The sequence below is a fragment of the Perca fluviatilis genome, chromosome 12, assembly GCF_010015445.1.
Source record: "Perca fluviatilis chromosome 12, GENO_Pfluv_1.0, whole genome shotgun sequence".
Lineage (NCBI taxonomy): Eukaryota > Metazoa > Chordata > Actinopteri > Perciformes > Percidae > Perca > Perca fluviatilis.
Genome location: NC_053123.1, coordinates 27,303,638 through 27,323,236, shown reverse-complemented (window position 1 = coordinate 27,323,236; position 19,599 = coordinate 27,303,638). Strand labels below are relative to the sequence as shown.

The window sequence follows — 19,599 nt, the reverse complement described above, 5'->3', positions numbered from 1 at the left end:
CCCTACCCTGCTCCCCAATCCCCCAACCCGCCCCCAAGCTAAATTCAATTCAACAGTCAAAACATGACGACACCAGCTCTCCTGCCGCTGTCGGGCCGCAGGATACCCACTCTGTCGCCGGGTGCCTCCTCTTTCCCGCACCACAGGGCTACATTGAGGCTCTCCGAGAAGTTCATCCTCCTCCTCATTCTCAGTGCCTTCATCACCTTATGCTTCGGGGCCTTCTTCTTCCTCCCGGACAATTCCAAGCACAAGCGCTTTGACCTGGGCTTGGAGGATGTGCTCATCCCTCATATTGACTCGCCCAAAGAGGGGAAGCACGCTTCTGGACAGGTGGTCATACATGGACAGGGAGGACATGACGAGCACAGACACAGGTAAGGACCACGTTTCTGTAGATTTGATATTTGATTAAAAAAAAACAACTGTCCTGTCGCACCTTAATGAGATTAATTTTGTTCTTAGTAAGGATTAAGAGTAGAAACATTACCTTCTAGGTTTATTTTTGGTTCTTTGCCCAAGTGACACTCAGCTATTTCCTCTAAGCCATGACAGCAGGTAGACTGACACTCATCACTTATTCAGCAGTCTGTTGTGACACCTAGGGGCGTTGCAGAGTTTGCAGAGTGATATACGGACTGTTTAGATACACGTCAGCACTAGGGTTGGGTACCGTTTGGATTTTTACGATTCCGATGCCGAACAGGTACTTTTAAAACGATTCCGATTCCTAAACCGATTCTTGAAAAACTGAAAAATGACATAAAAGAAAGGCTTTTTATGGAGTTTTTTTTTTTATTGAAAGTACTTAAATATATAATAAGTAAACCTAAGTCACCAAACACACCACTACAATAATTTAACAAATAACAGTTACACTATTAACAACAAAATAAATGTTGAGTTGGTATGCCAACCAGCTTCAAACTTTAGCAGTTCTTTTGCAGAAAAATGACCATATTTGCCTTCTCTGGCAAGATCAAGATACTACACCTCTCCTGACTTATGGCATGTAGGCCTACTGCATAGGAGAAAACTCTCTCAGACGGTGTCCAAGAGGTCTGTACACACCCAGGTATGAGCTTGAAAGGGCAGAAAATTTGGGGAGGCTGTCTCGCCTCCCCCACCACCAGGCTACAGGCTCTTGTCCTGAACGATAGACTAGCAGAGTAAGTGTAATGTTTGCTAGCGATCACGAGCAGTCAGTGAATGGTTAATATGCTTTTACGTCCGTTTTGGTGAGCCCAGAGGGAAAATATGCCATTTTAAAAGTAGCCTACATATACGGTAGCTAGCTAACGGTAGACTACAGAAAGTGTGATATTTTTATGTCCGTTTCAGAGCGTGTACAAAATGCTGTCTATCAGCTGTGATTGTAGAGTGCATGTCGGGGGAATAGCGTGGACACGCGCTTCACACCACGAGCGGGTACGTGCGCCACTAGGCAGAAAAGGGAGAAAGAAAAAAAGAGTCTGCCGCTGTCCGGAGCGACAGAGGGAAAACTTTGCGTTCTAATCCGGTCCAAATACTACCGTTTGCGTAGGAACCGGTACCATAGTGGAACCGGGTTTCGGTACCCAACCCTAGTCAGCACAGCACAGGTCTCCCTTTCTTTATTTTCCTTTTGAGCAGCTGAGGTTACTCTGAATACTCTCAACCTTTTGTGCCTCCATTGGATGTTATATTGCAGGGGCGTCAAACTCATTTTCCCAGAGGGCCACAATGGAAAGAGAGAATCACACCAAGGGCCAGAGATTATTGACATGCTTTTGTTACTGCATGTCACTTTTTTTTTTTTACATTTTGGTAGCTTTTTTTCTTCATATTTGTTCCAATTTTTTTGTGGCTTTCTCAGACATTTGTCACCTTTTTTGTAAATTTGTTGCTTTTTCCGACATTTTCGTACGCTTTTTGTCGCATTTTTGTTGACATGAAGCCTTTCAAAAGTCACAAAAAGAGTTCCTTAGCCATCAAAGAACAGCCTGAATATGAAAAATCTTCTGGGGGAATTTCTGAGTCTCAGAGTTGGCAAATCTGCCATATTCTGCTTTGAATGTCAGGATATTGCGGTTAGAAAAACACTTTCCTGTGTCTTGGTTTGGCGCACAACTAGGCGGGCCAAAATTTATTGTGAATCCAAATTAATATATACGGGCCGGATTAACATCTGCAACGGGCCGGATTTGGCCCGCGGGCCTTGAGTTTGACACGTGTTATATTGTTTAAGTTTTTGTACAACAGAAATGTGATCACCTTGGCCACAGTATCCTCGTATTGTCCCAGGGGCAGACCTGGTTGAAAGTGATGAGCTATAACCCACAGACAGTTTGAAAAGCTTTAGCAACTGCTTAAACAGGCTCGGAAATTACTGCCTGCCGTGAGCCAAATGCTGGTACATTTTGGCTGCAGCTTTTACAATTGTCATTTGGTTTGTCCAGCCTCTTTGGATGGTAGCCAGTGATAGCTTTGAGGCTCTTTCCCCCCCCCTCCTAAATCAACTTCATATTTGGTTACTCTAAGTGTCTTGTGCTATTTGGAATCCACTTTGCTGGACACGTTTCAAGCCCTTCTACCAAATGTTATTCTTAACTGACTCAAGTTACTTTAAATGAGTTCTATCATAATTACATTTCAGTGCAATTTTAATTACTTACTGTAAGCCAGTAAATCAGCCCCGGAGGCTATTTTGTGATGTGAAAGCCACATAGCTTTCATTTGGGGATCTGACAAAATGGTAACTCCTATTCTGGAATCATGTAGCGTTTGTTTGTTTAGTTTTTTGATTAATTGATTGCATTTTTAATGTCTGGTTCTGTGGGTGTTCAGAGCCTCTACTTGTTTATAGGCAGTGCACTACCTACGCACTACCTGAATAATTCAAAAATAGTGTAGTTATTTTCTTTGTTATTACATAAGTACCATTTGATTGGCATTACCCATACATATATGCATCATACTGCACTTAAGTGTTTTATTCTGTGATGACAAATGGCTGAAATAAAATGTACAAAACGCCAAACAGTAGGTGGAAAGGATAATTTTATGGGAAAGGTCTCCTCCATGCTGGTGTAGGAGGTCATTAGTTTTTCTGAGTGCTGGGAAAGGTGTTAAAAGCAATTTTTCAAACCGTTTCACAGTGGGTGCTGGGTTCCATGAGTGTTGCCTCATCGTCCCCTGTGGTGCTCCTCATTTTCCAATCCTAAATGCCTTCTAGAACTTGGTATTCTGCCTGCTTGAAATAACGTAATTATTTTAGTCCAGTGAGTCGGAAGGAGCGGACCATTTGGGGCTTAAGTGGTGTTGTGAGTCCTAGTCGGAGCCATAAAGGTTGGAGGCTTGGAGATGTTCATGCTTCTCCAGAGGTGGCAGGTTATAACATGTATGAGAAGGGACTCACAAATGGAATACAGGAGCAAAACGTGACTAGGTTGCATTCTGGGCTCTTTTGTTGTTCGGTAGTTTGGTAATGAAGGTTTTCACATGATCCCTGTTGTTTGTCAGTAAATCCCAGACAATGACCTTTGCACATTTGAGTGAGCTGCTGTTGTTCTTGCCTTAAGCATCCATCATTGTTTACATGATTTTGGCATAAATGTGTTCACCCCTTAGGGTGTAGCAACCAACAGCAGAAGGTATTTCTTCCTCTAAATAGGCTGGATCTGACTCATTTTTATAGCTTTATGATCTACTTCATGCATTTGTAATTGCAGATTGAAGCTAAAGCTCACCTCCTTGGAATATATGACATAGGTAGCATGTAATTAATTCCCAATTAATGAATATGGCTTTATTAAAATAATATGATGACGTAGGGCTGGGCAATATATTGATATAAATCAATATCGTGATATGAGACTAGATATCGCTTAGATTTTGGATATTGTAATATGATGTAAGTGTTGTATGTGTGAGTGTTTTCTGAAATTTCCAGACTGTTTTAGCTGTTCTATTATTTGCCTTTACCCACTCAGTCATTATGTCCACATCACTGATCATTATTTATCACAAATCTCATTGTGTAAATATTTTGTGAAGGCACCAATTGTCAACCCTACATATCGTAGCAATATCGAGGTATATTCTCCATATCTCCCAGCCCTACGATGACGTGCATTTGTAAGCATTTTCATTTAGTTCAGTTTTCAAGAATGTGGTATGTTGTTTTTCCACTGCTTATAGCAGCTTATGGAAATGTTTGATTTGCTTTTTGGTGTGGCTGCCTCAGCTGTTCTTAAAGTACTCATTGTGTGTTTCAGAGGACCAGGGTTCAAACAGCCCCCGGAAAATGATTTTTAAAGAGACCCAAGGAGCGCAGGCAGGCTCGTAATAATTTCACCTTTACTGTATTCGGCCACAGAAAACCCCACAGAACCTATTCTCTGTTCACAGGTTCATCCTGTTAATAGTCTTATGAAAGCTTTTGAGAGAGAAAACATTATTTTATTTGCCTTGGGGTAATCCATCTATTCTAGTTAAATCTTGAGATATTGACAATAATTCAAAATTCCTGAGAAAATGCTTAAAGGGCATTGCACACATCTGTTCTGTGCTGTTTGGCAGTCATGAGTGATTGTTTTTAACACTGAGGTACAATTGTAAGCAGAAGATTTGGGAACCAATTATTATTTTTTTTTTAAAGATCATTTTTTGGGCTTTTCCGCTTTTAATCGATAGGACAGCTAGGTGAGAAAGGGGAGAGAGGGGGAAGACATGCAGGAAATCTTCACAGCCCCTCAAATTAATCAGCTTTACAACCAAGGAAACATTTTCTCTGAATGTTAGATTTTTTTTTTAAATCGGGCTCTATGACATTGTTTTCATGGCTGCTCGACTTGGGCTGGTCTGTAAATGTGGTACAGTGTTTCTGCTGGAACAGGACGAACAGCTGGAAAAGTTGTCAATAGTAACGTTCCGTAAGTGGGCTATACTGGTTTTACTGGACACTTTATGGGCTGACAGATTTGCTAACCTTTTTAACATTTAAACTACAAACATCCCATAATACAAATCTCTATCGAAGTACAAGGGATGATACTTGCATTTGTAAATACATAGATTTCTAGTCCTCGGATATCATGATCCCCACAATTTCAAACATCATTTCCAGAAAAATTATATTAAGGCCAATATGACTCAGCCTTTAAACAAATTATCCGCTCACCCAACTTGAAAAACGAATAGGGCTTTGACTCCGAACTTCGTTATTCGAATATCATTCGAATATTAAAAAAATAATGATATTCGAACGACTATTAGCCAGCCCTTAATATTCGAACCTGTTATGGGCATTATTTTTTGTAAATGCGTTTGCTTGTAAACGTTGTTTTCAGTTCAGATTCCGAGGCTTTTTCACGCATTTCAAAATGTAACTACACGTCGCGGCGACGCACGTCTCTCGGCCGTGGCTCGGTAGCGGTGCATTCCCCCCTAATTCTCAAAGATAGCAGGCTGGCCCAGGGCCAGGCCAGATCAGCGGGGTCTTTCTCCCGTCGCGTTCCGCTGTATCTCCTACCTACACTGGCGCCGCACCCTGTCCCTTCTCCCCTTCCTACCTGCCTGCTCAGTGCTGCTGCACATGATGAGAAAGCACAGAGGGGGGGGGCGGGGCTGCTCCTCAGTCACTCAACAGAAGAGAAAGGTGACTGTTTCGGCGGCCACAGGAGAGAAATACATTGCGTGCTTGCTGGACAATACTGGCGACTCTTTTTTATTATACAGAAAGTCGCTGTCTTTTCTACAGAAAGTCGCCAGATTTGTCGCTAGTCGCTCGACGCACACACCAGCACACGAGTATAAACCATTGACATATGGTATAAACATCAGACCAATTACGTAGGCTACGGTGAAAGCTCCGAACTTCCTGTCGAAAGCACACTGTTTGTGTTTAATCCAGGGTCTGACTTCATTTTTTTTTTTAAACTGAAGGCATTTAATGGTCAAAATATTATTAATAAATATTCGAATATATTCGAATATTAATATTAATATACAAACTAACTTCGAATATGATTTTTGGGCAAAAGTCAAAGCCCTAAAAACGAATATATTTTCCCATTAGCTTTTAGTGCAATTTAGCTATGCATAGTTTGTTTCTTGTGGGAGGTTTTGAGATGTCCAATGCTGAGGTTTCCAATCCAACAACGGTTGATGTTATTTGGTTTGTGCAATTGGTATCAACCCCATTTACTCAGGATAATCGTCAGAACTTCATGCCAACCGTCCTTATTGAGAAAAATCGTCTACTTGAGTATGACTACCAACTGATTATTCCTGCACAGCAGAAGGTATTTCAATTTCAATGTCAAAATGAATTTAAACTCAGAAAAAGTTCACTGAGTTTGCCCTGATTTACAGTGACTTTGAATGAGACAAAAACCGTTACACAACAGGATCAAATATAGGACTACTGCTAGGATGAGTGCTGGAAAGTGATCTTCTGTGCAGAGATTATTGCTACTGGCTAGCCCCTGTATTGTCTGAGTGACCTTTTGGGATGGCAGCAGTGGTCTGTGTGAGAGATCCCAAAACCTCATTAAACCAAGATTAGACTTATCTGTATTGCTAGATAACACAAGGGGTAAGTGGGGAAAAATGGCTGATTGCAAAACATCAACAGTGGAATGATTTAACAGTAATGCTTTCTCTGATTTTTCTAAATAAGGAGACATTGTTGAACGCCTTAGCTGGTTCAGTGGATTATTGAGGTTCACGGCAGCTGCAACAATCAAGGAAATGGTTTGCCTTTCGTGTGTGTGTGTGTGTGTGTGTGTGTGTGTGTGTGTGTGTGTGTGTGTGTGTGTGTGTGTGTGTGTGTGTGTGTGTGTGTGTGTGTGTGAGATAAATGTGATAAATGTGTATAGAGGGACTTGTACCTTGGCTGGCTGCATATGATTCTCGGAAGGATGGAGAGTCAGGAACCTGTAGTCGACCATTTACAAGGTGAACTGAAATGAGACACCTTTTAATGGCTGTCCGGAGTGCTAGAAATCACTTGGGTGTAATGCTATGTCTAGCTCAAAATACTGTGAGGCCATTAATGATTCTGCCTCGGTTTTGTTTGGGTCCGACTCAACAATAAAGAAGTAGCCAGGAGCAGTACTCTTCATCTGAGAGGGGGCAAGTTGACGTGTTGACAGGCAGTGACATTTCTGTGACAGAATAACCATAGACGGTGGGTATATAATAAGGAAGGCAGAAAAAAAATCCCTCTTAATATATAGACATCAGACATGTGGACATCATACATGATATTTAGTTACTAGGGATGCACCGAAATGAAAATTCTTGGCCGAAAACCGAAAAAGAGGAAACCAAGACCGAAAACCGAAACACCGAAAGAAATGATACCATTGCATTTATGGCTATGACTGTGTACTAACTTTACTAAAATCAAGGCATTGCAATTGTATAAATTAATATTAAAGTTTAATTAAAAACATATCTAGCAGAAATATGGCTACAATCTGATAGTCACATACAGTATACAGTAGCCTAAGAACAGAATAGATTACCTATTGTTATTATTATTTGAGGCACTTTCTTGCAGGATTTCACTGAACATATCAGACAACGAGGGTGCATGCCCCTCATGTGGTGCAGAGAGACGAGTTGTTTTTTCTGCGTTCTGATCTCCTCCTGCTCCGGCCTGGATCATTTCTCATGCGCCCCCGGTTTTATTTCCGCATCCAAGTAATGGTCTTTATAACACGGATGAAGTACAGTCGCGATGAAGTGCAGAGGATCCGAATAGATCTCACTGAAACGTGTGCTGACTCCCTTAATTGAAAGAGAGATGGAGCAGGGACCCCCTACTACATATATTGTATAAAATTAAGTTGCATATTAAACTGGGCCTACAACAACATGTAGGGCGGCCTAAAGCCTTTATACCAGAGATCTTCAACAGGGGGTCTGAGACCCCTATGGGGGTCCTCAGAGTTGATGCAGGGGGGCCTCCAAATTATTGTTAATTTTTGAAATTTGTTTTTCAAAAATTAAAATGTCTTAACCCTTGTGTTGTCCTTCGGGTCCCAGTGACCCGAAGGACAACACAAGGATTATGTACTTCCATTTACTTTGTTGAGAATTGCTCTCTAAACAAGGGTTAATACAGCACCTTAGTTCTTGTTTGTACAGCATTTTGGTCAGCTTAAACTGTGTTTAAATGTGTTCTAGAAATAAACTTTACTTACTTACTTTAAAAGAAACCGGTTTTAGAGAGCAATTCTCAACAAAGTAAACGGAAGTACATAATCCTTGTGTTGTCCTTCGGGTCACTGGGACCCGAAGGACAACACAAGGGTTAAAATGAATCCAACATATTATTAGCAAATATAAATCCCCCCTGATGATAGGCTTACTGGCCTATAGGAAAGGAGTCACTGTGCCACATGTACAGTACAGGCCAAAAGTTTGGACACATCTTCTCATTCAATGTGTTTCCTTATTTTCATGACTATTTACATTGTAGATTCTCACTGAAGGCATCAGAACTATGAATGAACACAGATGGAATTATGTACTTAACAAAAAAGTGTGAAATAACTGAAAACATGTCTTATATTTTAGATTCCTCAAAGTAGCCACCCTTTGTTTTTTTTGATAACTCTGCAAACCCTTGGTGTTCTCTCAATGAGCTTCATGAGGAAGTCACCTGAAATGGATTTCACTTCACAGGTGTGCCTTGTCAGGGTTAATTAGTGGAATTTTTGTCCCTTTTATTAATAAAAAAGCAAAGGGTGGCTATTTTGAAGAAGCTAAAATATAAGACATGTTTTCAGTTATTTCACAGTTTTTTGTTAATTACATAACTCCTTATGTGTTCATTCATAGTTTTGATGCCTTCAGTGAGAATCTACAATGTAAATAGTCATGAAAATAAAAGGAAACGCATTTGAATGAGAAGGTGTGTCCAAACGTTTGGCCTGTACTGTATGTTTAACATTAAAAGATTTATAAAATCATGCAATAATTGTCATTTTATAGCTTAGTTTTCTATGCAAAAAAATATTGTATAAAGGCTTTAAGCCACCCTACACATTATTGTAGGTCCAGTTTAATATGCAACTTCATTTTCTACAATATTTGTAATAGGGGGTCCGTGCTCCGTCTCTCTCAGTTAAAGTGTCCTTGTGTGTCCTTGGTTTAAAAAACATTGAAGACCCCTGCTTTATTCATTCATTTTTAGTGCATAGTATACTCAACTATTAAAATAGCCTACAAATTTTTAGCATGATTTTATAAACCGTGTTTTAATGTTAAACATACATGATGTGGCACAGTGAATCCTTAGGATTAAATGTATATATCTGTGGATGGCCTTAGTGACTACCTTACATATAGGCCAGTAAGCAGTGAGGATTTATATGTGCTAATATGTTGGATTCATGTTAAGACTTTTAATTGTTGAAAAAACTTTCAACAATTAACAATAATTTGGAGGCCCCCTTCATTGACTCTGATGACCCCCTAGGGGCCTCGGAACCCCTGTTGAAGATCCCTGCTGTATATTACTGCTAATTTAAAACCCAGTTATAGAGGTTTTAAAGGGGTTGATGTCATTTTGCGTGCATGTGCCTACAGCTGAGGTGAGTTGATTAGGCTAATCAATTACTCAAGCGACAGAAAAATTAACTGTTTTGAAACTCGATTGGTAGTTTTAAAAAAATTTCATGCAAGAAATGCCAAACATTCAATAGTTCCAGCTACTCCAATATAAGGATATACTGCTCTTCTCTGTTTAACATCATGAACATGAACATTAAATATCTTTGGATTTTGGACTGCTGGTTGGACAAAAATAGCTATTTGCAGATGTCACCTTGGGCTATTAGAAATTGTAATTACTATAATAGACTAAACGATGTATAGAAAAAGCAATAGTCAGATTAACTGATGCAAAAAATCGTTAGTTTCAGCCCTGTATTTGCCATAATGTGATGCATCTATGTTGGAAAATATTTTTGTATTCATAACAGGATATCAATTCTACCCATATCACCCAGCTGTACATTACAGTTGGCCTGAAATTCCAAATCCTAAATAAAGCATTGTTTCTGCGTTGTCTGACGACGGTCACTTGTCCATTCAGGCTAAGAGCAGCCAAATGAAGATCTCTGAATTGTGTTACTCTGTCCAGGTTTGGAAACTACAACATGAACACTCATACTGGGTACCTGCCAAAGTGCTCAGTAGGTTACGAAAGGCTTGCCATCTGCCACCAAAATTAATCACAATTTGGCTCTGTAGTTGTGCTATATAGTGAATCAGTTATTAGTTAGTGCTCCTGTGTAATCTTGAGGAAAATGTATATCATGTGTGTGTTTTCTTTTACAAGCACAGGGAAATATTATTTTATATAATTTTTTTTTTCTCTGCTGTGCAGTTTCATTTGTAGGCCAGGGATTTTATACAGCACTGAAGTACCAGTTTTAGGATTCTGTCCAGATCATCTACACAACTGAGGGGAAAAAAACAGCCTCCTGCTGTTCAGGGATTGCTCAAATCAATACTGCAATATCTGTTTTTGGAATGATTTTTTTTTTTGGCTCTATGGTCCAGTAAATATCAGATAATCTACCAACGGCTCTTCAAGTGGCTGAGTGAACTTGCCCATGCATCTGCATTAGTATGAATTGCGCATGCAAGATATGACAGTTGTCACTCTGCTCCTTCCTGTCTTCTGTCATAAACTGCTATCTGAAAAATACTAAGATACTGATGGAGACTCTTGTGTCTGGAAGGTTTGAGAGTAAAATTTGTAAAGGCTATTTCCATCCCCTCTGAAGCTTTAAATGATTTCACCCAAAACCTCACTCTTGGCATCACTCTTTCACCTTTCATGTCTTCACCTCTCACATCATATGACCAACTCTTAGCTACTGACAACAAAGACTCTGTGGAAGCCCAGATGTCATGCTATTAGATGACCAATTTCAGAAATGTTGATATAAACTGTGTGAAATTTGATACTGGAAAAGAAGCTAAAAGAGTTTTTCTTTAATAAAAGCTGATGGCGCTTTCACTTTAGTAGGCAATTTGAGATTACTGTCAGTGAACATTTTTGTAGACACTTAAAGCCATTATATTAATGTGCTTCTGCAGTTTCATTGCATCATGTTAGTGGCACAAAGTGCTATAGTACAACATCTCCTTCTGTAGCTTTTATACCCATACTATCAATATTATGGATTCAATTTTCTGCTGTGGTGACCCGTGTTATAAGTGTGTGCACTATGGTGTTGCATGCTTATTTCTTTTTCTTTTTATTTTTTTTTACTGTGATGAGAAGTGAGTCATGTTATGTTCAAACACAGCCAAAGGTAGAAGAAACTGTTCAAGCACAACCTTTTCACACTGCACCCCTCTCATAATGAGGTTTAGTGCTGTGACCGCAAGTAACCTGGTTTCACCACTTATTGCCTTGCCAGTTATTGTTAGTGTTGCAGCGCCATAGCTTGCTTTTGCGCTCTGATATGGCCATAAATCAGCATCAAAGCCCCGCAGATCATATTTAAGGCCTGGGCCAACATCAAAGTGCACTTATTTATCATATGTAGTGTGATCTTAGATATCATTTCTGTGTCTACACGCTTCATTCGCCTGTCAGCTGCAAAGTAAATCTAGGTTGGGCTGTGTTTGTGCCTTGTGTGTATTTCTACATGTGTAAGAACCTCTGTGCTAATAAAGGAGCACCAGCTTGTACGTGCACCTCGCCCCAACACACACAAGTACACACACTGTCAAGCTAGTTCAACCTGGAAAGAATACCAAGGCGCTGCAGTCGGTGCATAGGGCTCATGAAACCATCCATACCGGTTTGTAGATTCAACAGTGGCATAGCTATTTAACATCTGTCCCTGTTCAGAGCAAATGGACATGTGAAGGAACACAGAGTGTGATTATAGAGTGAAATCTAGACCTACCTAAAGAGTGTGGTCTAGACCTACTCTATCTGTGAAGTGTCTCGAGATAACTTTTGTTATGATTTGATACTATAAATAAAATTGAATTGAATCGATACGATACATAAAAAAGGCTTTTCGCACATCAGTCACCACTGTTGAGCTGTTTTCAAGTTTCGTCTAAAGGCTCTGACACACCAACCCGATGGCCGAACGTCGGCAGGAAAGGCAGTCGGACTGATCAGACGGCTCCCGTCTCCCAAGAAAGTGCCTCGGAACGCACCGAAGCGACGCCGACTTGAGCATGCGTTCTGCGCGTGCGCAAGACGTAATACGTCTCCATAACAGCAGGTGGCGCTAATCTGTATTGTCGCCCAAAAAATGAAAAAACGGAAATGACGACGCATGCTGTTGTCAGTCATTATTTTCGTCCGAGCGTGTTGATAGCAGTCAAGAAGATACTGGCGTTGTCAGCTCTCTGGCTTCTTCTTGTGGAAGAAGAAAGATGTCAAAAGGCGAAAAATAAGGAGAAACCGCACTAAGTGGGTGAAGTTTGTCTTCCGTTATGAAAATCAAAAGGCACCTGTTTAGGGTTGGGCATCGTTTGGATTTGAACAATTCTGATTCCAATTCCAATTCTTCCTTTTAGATTCTTTGAGGGGTGGAGTTGAAACGGGTCACATGCCTATTTTTTCTAAATAAGAAGAACGTTTTATTTTGATTCAATGGTTGTTTGCAGTTTGACGGGGCTTTTTCAATGTAAAATAAAGCCACACTAGAGCGCTGCTTACTGTGCTCCATGGCTGCAACACAACAAGCGCCTGGCCGCTTCGGAAACCAAAACTTGCGCATGTTAATGGAATACGCCACCGTTTGTTGAAATAGGGCTTATCACGGTCTACCCTGGCTGTAGATAGGTAGGCCAACGCATTTTTTGTCTCAGTGCAAGTAATTGGGTTGTTTTTTTGTCTTTTGTTGGCTCACTTTTACTCACAACATGCTAACCGGCAACTAACATTCACTACGCTAAGCTAACTAGCGGAGGCGCTGCCGGTGTTGCACCGGACTAAAACAATGCATGCACAAAAAATGCGTTGGCCCACCTATCTACAGCTAGGGGAGACCGTGATAAGCCCTATTTCAACAAACTGTGTCGTATCCCTTAAGTTGGGAAGCGATGATCGTATTAGAAACCAAATCCTCTAAACGATTCCAATAAAGAAACGATTCTACTGGAATCATCATTTTTGAAACGATTCCGAGTAGGAATCGGTTCTCGATGCCAAACCCTACACCTGTTATTTCCCAAAACATGGATTGAAAACATCTGGACCATCTCCAGCCCACATTTGTAGTTCACTGTAATTCATTGGGCAGGCAAAGAAACAAATATATTTTTTCCCGCTGGGCTGGTAAATTATAAAAAGCTGTTTTTGCTATTTTAGTTGCCAGCCAGATTTTTAGAGGAATATAAGCCCTACAAATGAAGTCTGGTTGCTTGCCCAAGTGGCTGGCAGGGTACTCTAAATTTCCAGCTGCAACAAGGACTTGGCTTTGGGTAGTTTCTTCTTTCTCAATCTGGTGTTTTACTCAATTTTTTAAAGTAGCCTAGTGTTCACTAGTAGTTTCTGACTAGCAGCCACTGTGTTGAATTCCAACAGCTCAAACTTTGCCAACAAATGACCACCCATTTGCACTTAGTCAAAGGACTCAGATATGACATTCTAAACAGATCCTCTTGGTGCATACATATGACGTGACATTTTAAAACATAATTGAGTTTAAAACATTCAGCATCAAGTCCACTACCAAGAGTATAAAGAATAATTCTAAAAAGAAAAAGAAAAAAATCCCTATTACCGCAAGGCCTTTTTCTAATTTTGGCAGTCATTATTACTATGGCCATTTAAAATCCGTTCTGTTGGCTTTAGAATAGCTATCACTACATGCAGAATAAGATATCAATATAAATTCATCTTTCAGATCCATGTTCATAGTAATTTCACTAAGACTCATCCTAATTAATTTGTCTGTTGTCAGGAGATTTCATCTAGTACAGTTGGTATTAGAGCGAACAGCCGGCAGAATGAGTAGTGGACTTCCATCAGGCATAATCTCCTCATTACCACTGCTGCTTTTTTTAATCAGATCTGCTCTCTGTGTGTCTCATGTCCTGTCTTTCTTTCTCTTGTTTTGTCTCCATCTTTTTCATGTGATCATCACAATGTATTCTCTGTAGTACACAGCTGCAGCCGCTCACATTGGCTGAAGAGCTGTGTGTGTGTGAGGAGATAGGGTGTACAGGGTTTTTGCTTATGTTTCAGAGAGAGAGAGAGAGAGAGAGACTTGTGAATATGACAGCGGCAACGATATCTTTTCTAATCCAAACAACGTCAAACTTGGCCACTGCACTTACTCGTGCCCTTTCAAGACACCTGTCCAGTTTGAAATCCATCAGACTAAAGGCCTTTTGTTAGTGATCGGTTTTGGGGTCCGCAAGCGTAGACGACCTTCTGCGTCTACGCCGGACCCTGCTACCAAACTGATCGCTGTACCTCTCGAAAAATGTAACTACATGTCGCGGCGACGCACGTCACTCGGCCGTGGCTTTGTAGCTTGCATTTCCCCTGGCTCATTTCCTGGTTCTCCTTCTCCATAAACAACATGAAATCAAGGAGAGGGTTAACTTTTCCTGCTACAGATTTCCCAGCGTGGTCAGAAAGAACAGGGGAGACACTTTGTTTCTCTCACTATGACTCTAGAGTCGCTACTCGCTCCGAAGCTAATCGCTGTCACTCTCTCACTTCTCCCTCTACCACACACACACACACACACACACACACACACACACACACGCGGCTCGACGCACACACCAGCGCACAAGTATAAACATCAGGCCACTTATGTAGGCTACGGCGAGAGCTCTGCGTGGAGCCTCCGCACAACTGTAAAACGGCCTTAACGGTTCTAGAGATATGCGCATAACACAGACACACACACAGACAGACAATTTATAGGTAGATATAACAAGAAAGTCTCGAATTCTGTATACAGTATTTACCTTTCTAAACAAGTTATTGTACCAATGAAAACACAGGCTGACCTTTAAGTATTAGATTGACTACGTGGTATTTTAGTGATATTGAATGACCAACGGTAGTTTTTTTTTTTTTTCCTGATCAAATTAAACTAATCTTTGAACACCCACATAGCCAGGTCGGTATAGCCATATTTGTGCAGACTTATCATGCATACATGCATGCAGACTCCCTGAATAGACCTGAGGAATACAGTATTTTATCACCTTAATTTATTCCTTTTTTTATTAATAAAGGAATGGGATTGAAAATGGCAACCATAAAGACTTGGTATCTCTTCCCCAAAAAAAGATACAATCGTGACATTTTGGAATACAGGTTTTCAGAGCCCAAGCCCTTCAAAGTTAGTCCATATAAGTGTAAGAAGAGGAAAGTGAGAGTGACGGAATACATTAAACCAAAAGCTTGGGACATCCATGACCCTGGGCAAGCCTAGTGCAGAAGAGGGAAATGATGGACTATTTGCTGTGGCAATTGGTTATTATTGTTGACATTACTAGTTCATTTAAAGAATAAACCGGCAAGTAACATTTTTTTGGTGCTAGCTTTTGTGAGTGTCCGTGCATGTATGCGTGAGAGAGAAAGTGTGTGAAACACATTCAGTAGTGCCCATTGGGAGTGTGCCTCACTCTGTGACAAGACCTCTTGAAAGCCAGAGAAGAAGAAAAAATAGACACTTGTTTGAATTGGTTTGCGTGAGTGCCGCACAGTAAGTTTTTAGTGAACAGAACGACAAGATTCAAGAAGAGACCCAAACAAAGAGACAAGAACAAGAAAGTGGAGAGGGAATCGGGGAGAGAGGGGCAGAGAAAGACCGAGTGAGAGAGGCACTCAGTCGTCAGGGACGATGTGACCATGGTTCACTACAAAGCTTCTCACCAAATCTCGTCCCTGGCAAACACTGGCGCTGCGGCCTTGCTCCACAGTGGCTCCCTGTCAGTTAAAGCAAATGGGATCAAAGTGAGATCGCTCAACGGCAAATTAAGACTTGGCCCTCAGGTTTCCGGGGCTTAAATTTCAAATAAACCTTTCTGAATTCACGGGCGAATTCAGCCCCTATTTCTCAATAGCCGGTACAGCCACACAAGCTGTATTAGAGCCATACGGGCCTGATAATAAATGTGTCTTGTGCCAGAGCTGTAACCCTCCGGCTGTTGGATTTATGATTGGCCTGGGGATGGGAAATGGAATATCTGTTTTTATTCTCTATGTCATTACTCTTGGGGAACCTTTTTAAGGCAATGAAGATTCACAGGAATGCCTGCATGACGGCGATTATACTCAACATGGACCGAATCAATGGGAATATAGAAGAGTTCAGTGAAAGGTTTTGGGAGAAAAGCATTTTATTTGGACTTTTGACCATTTTCATCTACATTTGTTCTAAATAATATCTACTAAAATATTATTTTGTTTTTGGAAATTGCCAAAGCATCTGATAATTGTTTAAAATGGCATTTTTTTGTGATAATACGCTGCTGTCTGCTCCACTATAACACCATAAAAAGAAAAAGATCCATGATGGTCATTGTTTGGCCAAGTGTATTTTTTTTGCAGCAGAAAGAAGTTACAGGATACAACCAAGAAAAAGATGCTCTGTCGCTCACCATGAAGATATGTTTTTTGTGGTTTTGCTGGCTCAACCCCTACTACCACCCTCACCCTTTTAGTGGACTAAAAACAGCACAACTACAGTGACGGAAGGAAAATTGTCTTCTACTATTGACCAAATTGCTCTTGTGCATTGTTTTTGTCAGGGCAAAAATAGGAAAATGGGCAGCATCTTTAAGGATGTTTCTCTCTAAAGGTTTGACTCTTGAACCTCTCAATCATCAGACTCTTTTCCACACTTGGAAAAACCTTATCTGGCTGGGCTGCATCCAACCGGATAGTGCTCATTTGTTTGATGGCCGGCCTGTGTTAGCTGCAGGAGATGGACTCCGGTGTTTGGTATGAAGGAATTAGTCAGCCAGCCATGATGTAGGTCAGAAGGGCTGGATATGAGCATGGCTACAGACCAAGGGCTGTCGGGGCTCAGGTGTTCACGTGAAACATACAGGGGGGAAGATTAATGAATTCTGTATGTATTCCTCTGTGTCTTTGTGCACATACGTGAGGGGGAGGTAAAGGGAAATGATGAGGGGGGAAAGTGAACAAGGGCATATCTGCATTCCCATAACATTTTACACCATTAAAGATTCTAAGGATTATGTACTGTACGCGTTTCCCGTCAAATTCACAAAGTTATTCCGCTTGGTATTGTTTACATTTAGGGTTTGATGACTTTATTTTTGTAAACTGCTTTGGCAGTATTCAGATAATTGATAGACACAACACTTGACAGCTGGGAGGAAAAATGTTTGTGACAAATAATTAGAGAGAAAGGAGGAAAGGGGGGGTGCTAAGATAATGCAAAGATGGATGAGACAGCTACGTGTAAAAACAGGAGACGGAGAAGTTGTGAATATACTGGAGAGAAAGGTGTGTGTCTGTGTGTGTGTGTGTCTGTCTGTCAAAGAGAGGTTGTAGCTAGCGGGAGGAGGTCGGAGGGCAGAGAGAGATTGGAAAATACAAGTGAGAGGATGCTTATTGCACACCCACAGTTAAGCTTGGTAGAGCCGTTACACATACAGCAATGAAGCTTCCATTTGAGCCAAGTGGGTCATTGGGAAAAAGCAGGAGATGGGAGCTGTCTGACAGCTCATGTTGAAGGGAAACCCGAGAGCTACAGCTCTCAAGAAACAGAAATTCTGCCATGTGTATGCTGGCCGGAAGCAGACTTGTCCACAGCGCTTGGATGTTGGAGGGACCGTTCCAATGAGAGCTTTCTGGCTTAGAGAGAAGCAAAGCCTCTGTGCTCACGTGTCCGAGATGGACTAAGGCGACACTTAAGGAAAAAGGAAGAGATTCTCGACTCGAATTGCCCACACACAGGGATAACCTTTATCTAACCCCACCTTCATGCACTTGTCCTAATTAGAGATGGTCCGATACCATTTTTTGCTTCCCGATTCTGATACCTGAACTTGCGTACCGGCCGATGCCGAATACCGATCCGATACCAGTGTGTCATACATTTTATTATTTTTAACAACTGTATACTACTATCCCTGTATGGATGTGATATTATTTCTATCTGGTCTGGCTCAGGTTAAACTCTTTGTGAAACATGACCAAACCCAAACAATGAATGCCACAGAACTTTCTTTTATTCTCCAGTTTGACAGTCAGTTATAACGGAAAAAGAACATAAATGAACTACTTTAACGTAGGTTTTCTTTAGGGCTTTATTAAGTGGTATCGGATCGATGCATAAACTCCGGTACTTCCAGATACCAGCGTTTTAAGCAGTATCGGAGCTGATACTGGTATCGGTATCGGACCATCTCTAGTCCTAATTAGGATGTATACAGTGGCAATGGCTCTACTAGCCCACCTTCAAGCTGAACAGTGATATAAAGCTCTATGTAGTTCTCCTTTCAAGAACTTCAACTTTATGGGTTCTGCATTTGTACTGCGGACTCTTTTGTGATAAGAGAGAGCACAATTTGTTTCACCTTCTCGTGTTCTTTCGTCCTAGATACAGTACATTAAAAATGTGCGTCTTAGATTGACATGAATGTTGTTTTTGTCAGAGGACTATAGAATGCTATTGAAATTGTTTACTTTATGTGGAACTTGGCGGTCCTAAGCAGTTGGATCATTATACTGCTGTGTAGCAATGATTGACAGGTAGCCATTTATTATGGACAGATACCATAGCTAATCCCTTTGTACCGCTAATCACAGTTTGTCGCGCCCAGGTTATTAAATGTGCACGTTGTCATATTAGACGATCTAAATTAGTCAATCAGTGGTTAATCTAATCTAGACAACATTGTAACTCTAAAAGAGTAATACTGCATTAAAGTTTCACCCACTTTCACCTATCTTGGATCTGTGATCACTTAACATTACAATTGCGTCTAAAAATGGAACCTGGCTTTTTGATTTAGTCATTTTGTGAAGCATCTGGTAACTCACATTTTTTTCCTTAAATCTAGGACTAATGTTTCACCTCCACAGCAGATACAGTATTTGTAGGGCTAGCACAAGAGGGGAATTACAGCAAATTATTTTTTGAGAGTTAAGTGGGGGGGTAATGAAGTGGCCTGCATTTTTAGGTAGGAACCTCCAAAAATAAAATCTTCAAAATGGATTGTTTTTGACCGGTCACAGATCTAGAACTACTAAAAATTGACTGAGAATTTAACCTTTTGAAAACAAAACAAAAAAAACAATAAGATGAATTGAAAGTAAAAACAGTCATTAGTTGCAGAACCGCTGTCAAACAACTACGTAGCTGACCTTTTTTGTGTTACTTCCAGCAGCTGAAGAGACTGCAACTATTGTTTTATTTTCTTGACATTCATGGTGTGGGCAAAATTCAGCCAATAAAAATGTGGGACTTTTACGTTGGCATAGAGCCGTCAATTTAAATTAGTTAGGTTCAGTATGAAAAGAGACCATTGCGAATTTGTGTAGCTTTAACTAAATCCTTACCAAATGGTTATAGGCCAAAAAGTAATGAAATCATTTTATTTATTTATTTTTAAAGA

The 19,599-nt window shown here is 40.6% G+C and overlaps 1 protein-coding gene across 1 annotated transcript in view; it reads left to right on the top strand.

Annotated features, from left to right (window-relative positions):
- The first annotated feature begins 32 nt into the window (after positions 1-32).
- Positions 33-19,599, top strand: part of man1a2 (mannosidase, alpha, class 1A, member 2) — a 139,778-nt gene continuing 120,211 nt past the window's right edge. Inside the window, exon 1 of the mRNA XM_039817834.1 lies at positions 33-377. Coding sequence (XP_039673768.1) covers positions 64-377 — 314 coding nt within the window. The 5' untranslated portion in view covers positions 33-63. The remainder of the gene's footprint in view (positions 378-19,599) is intronic.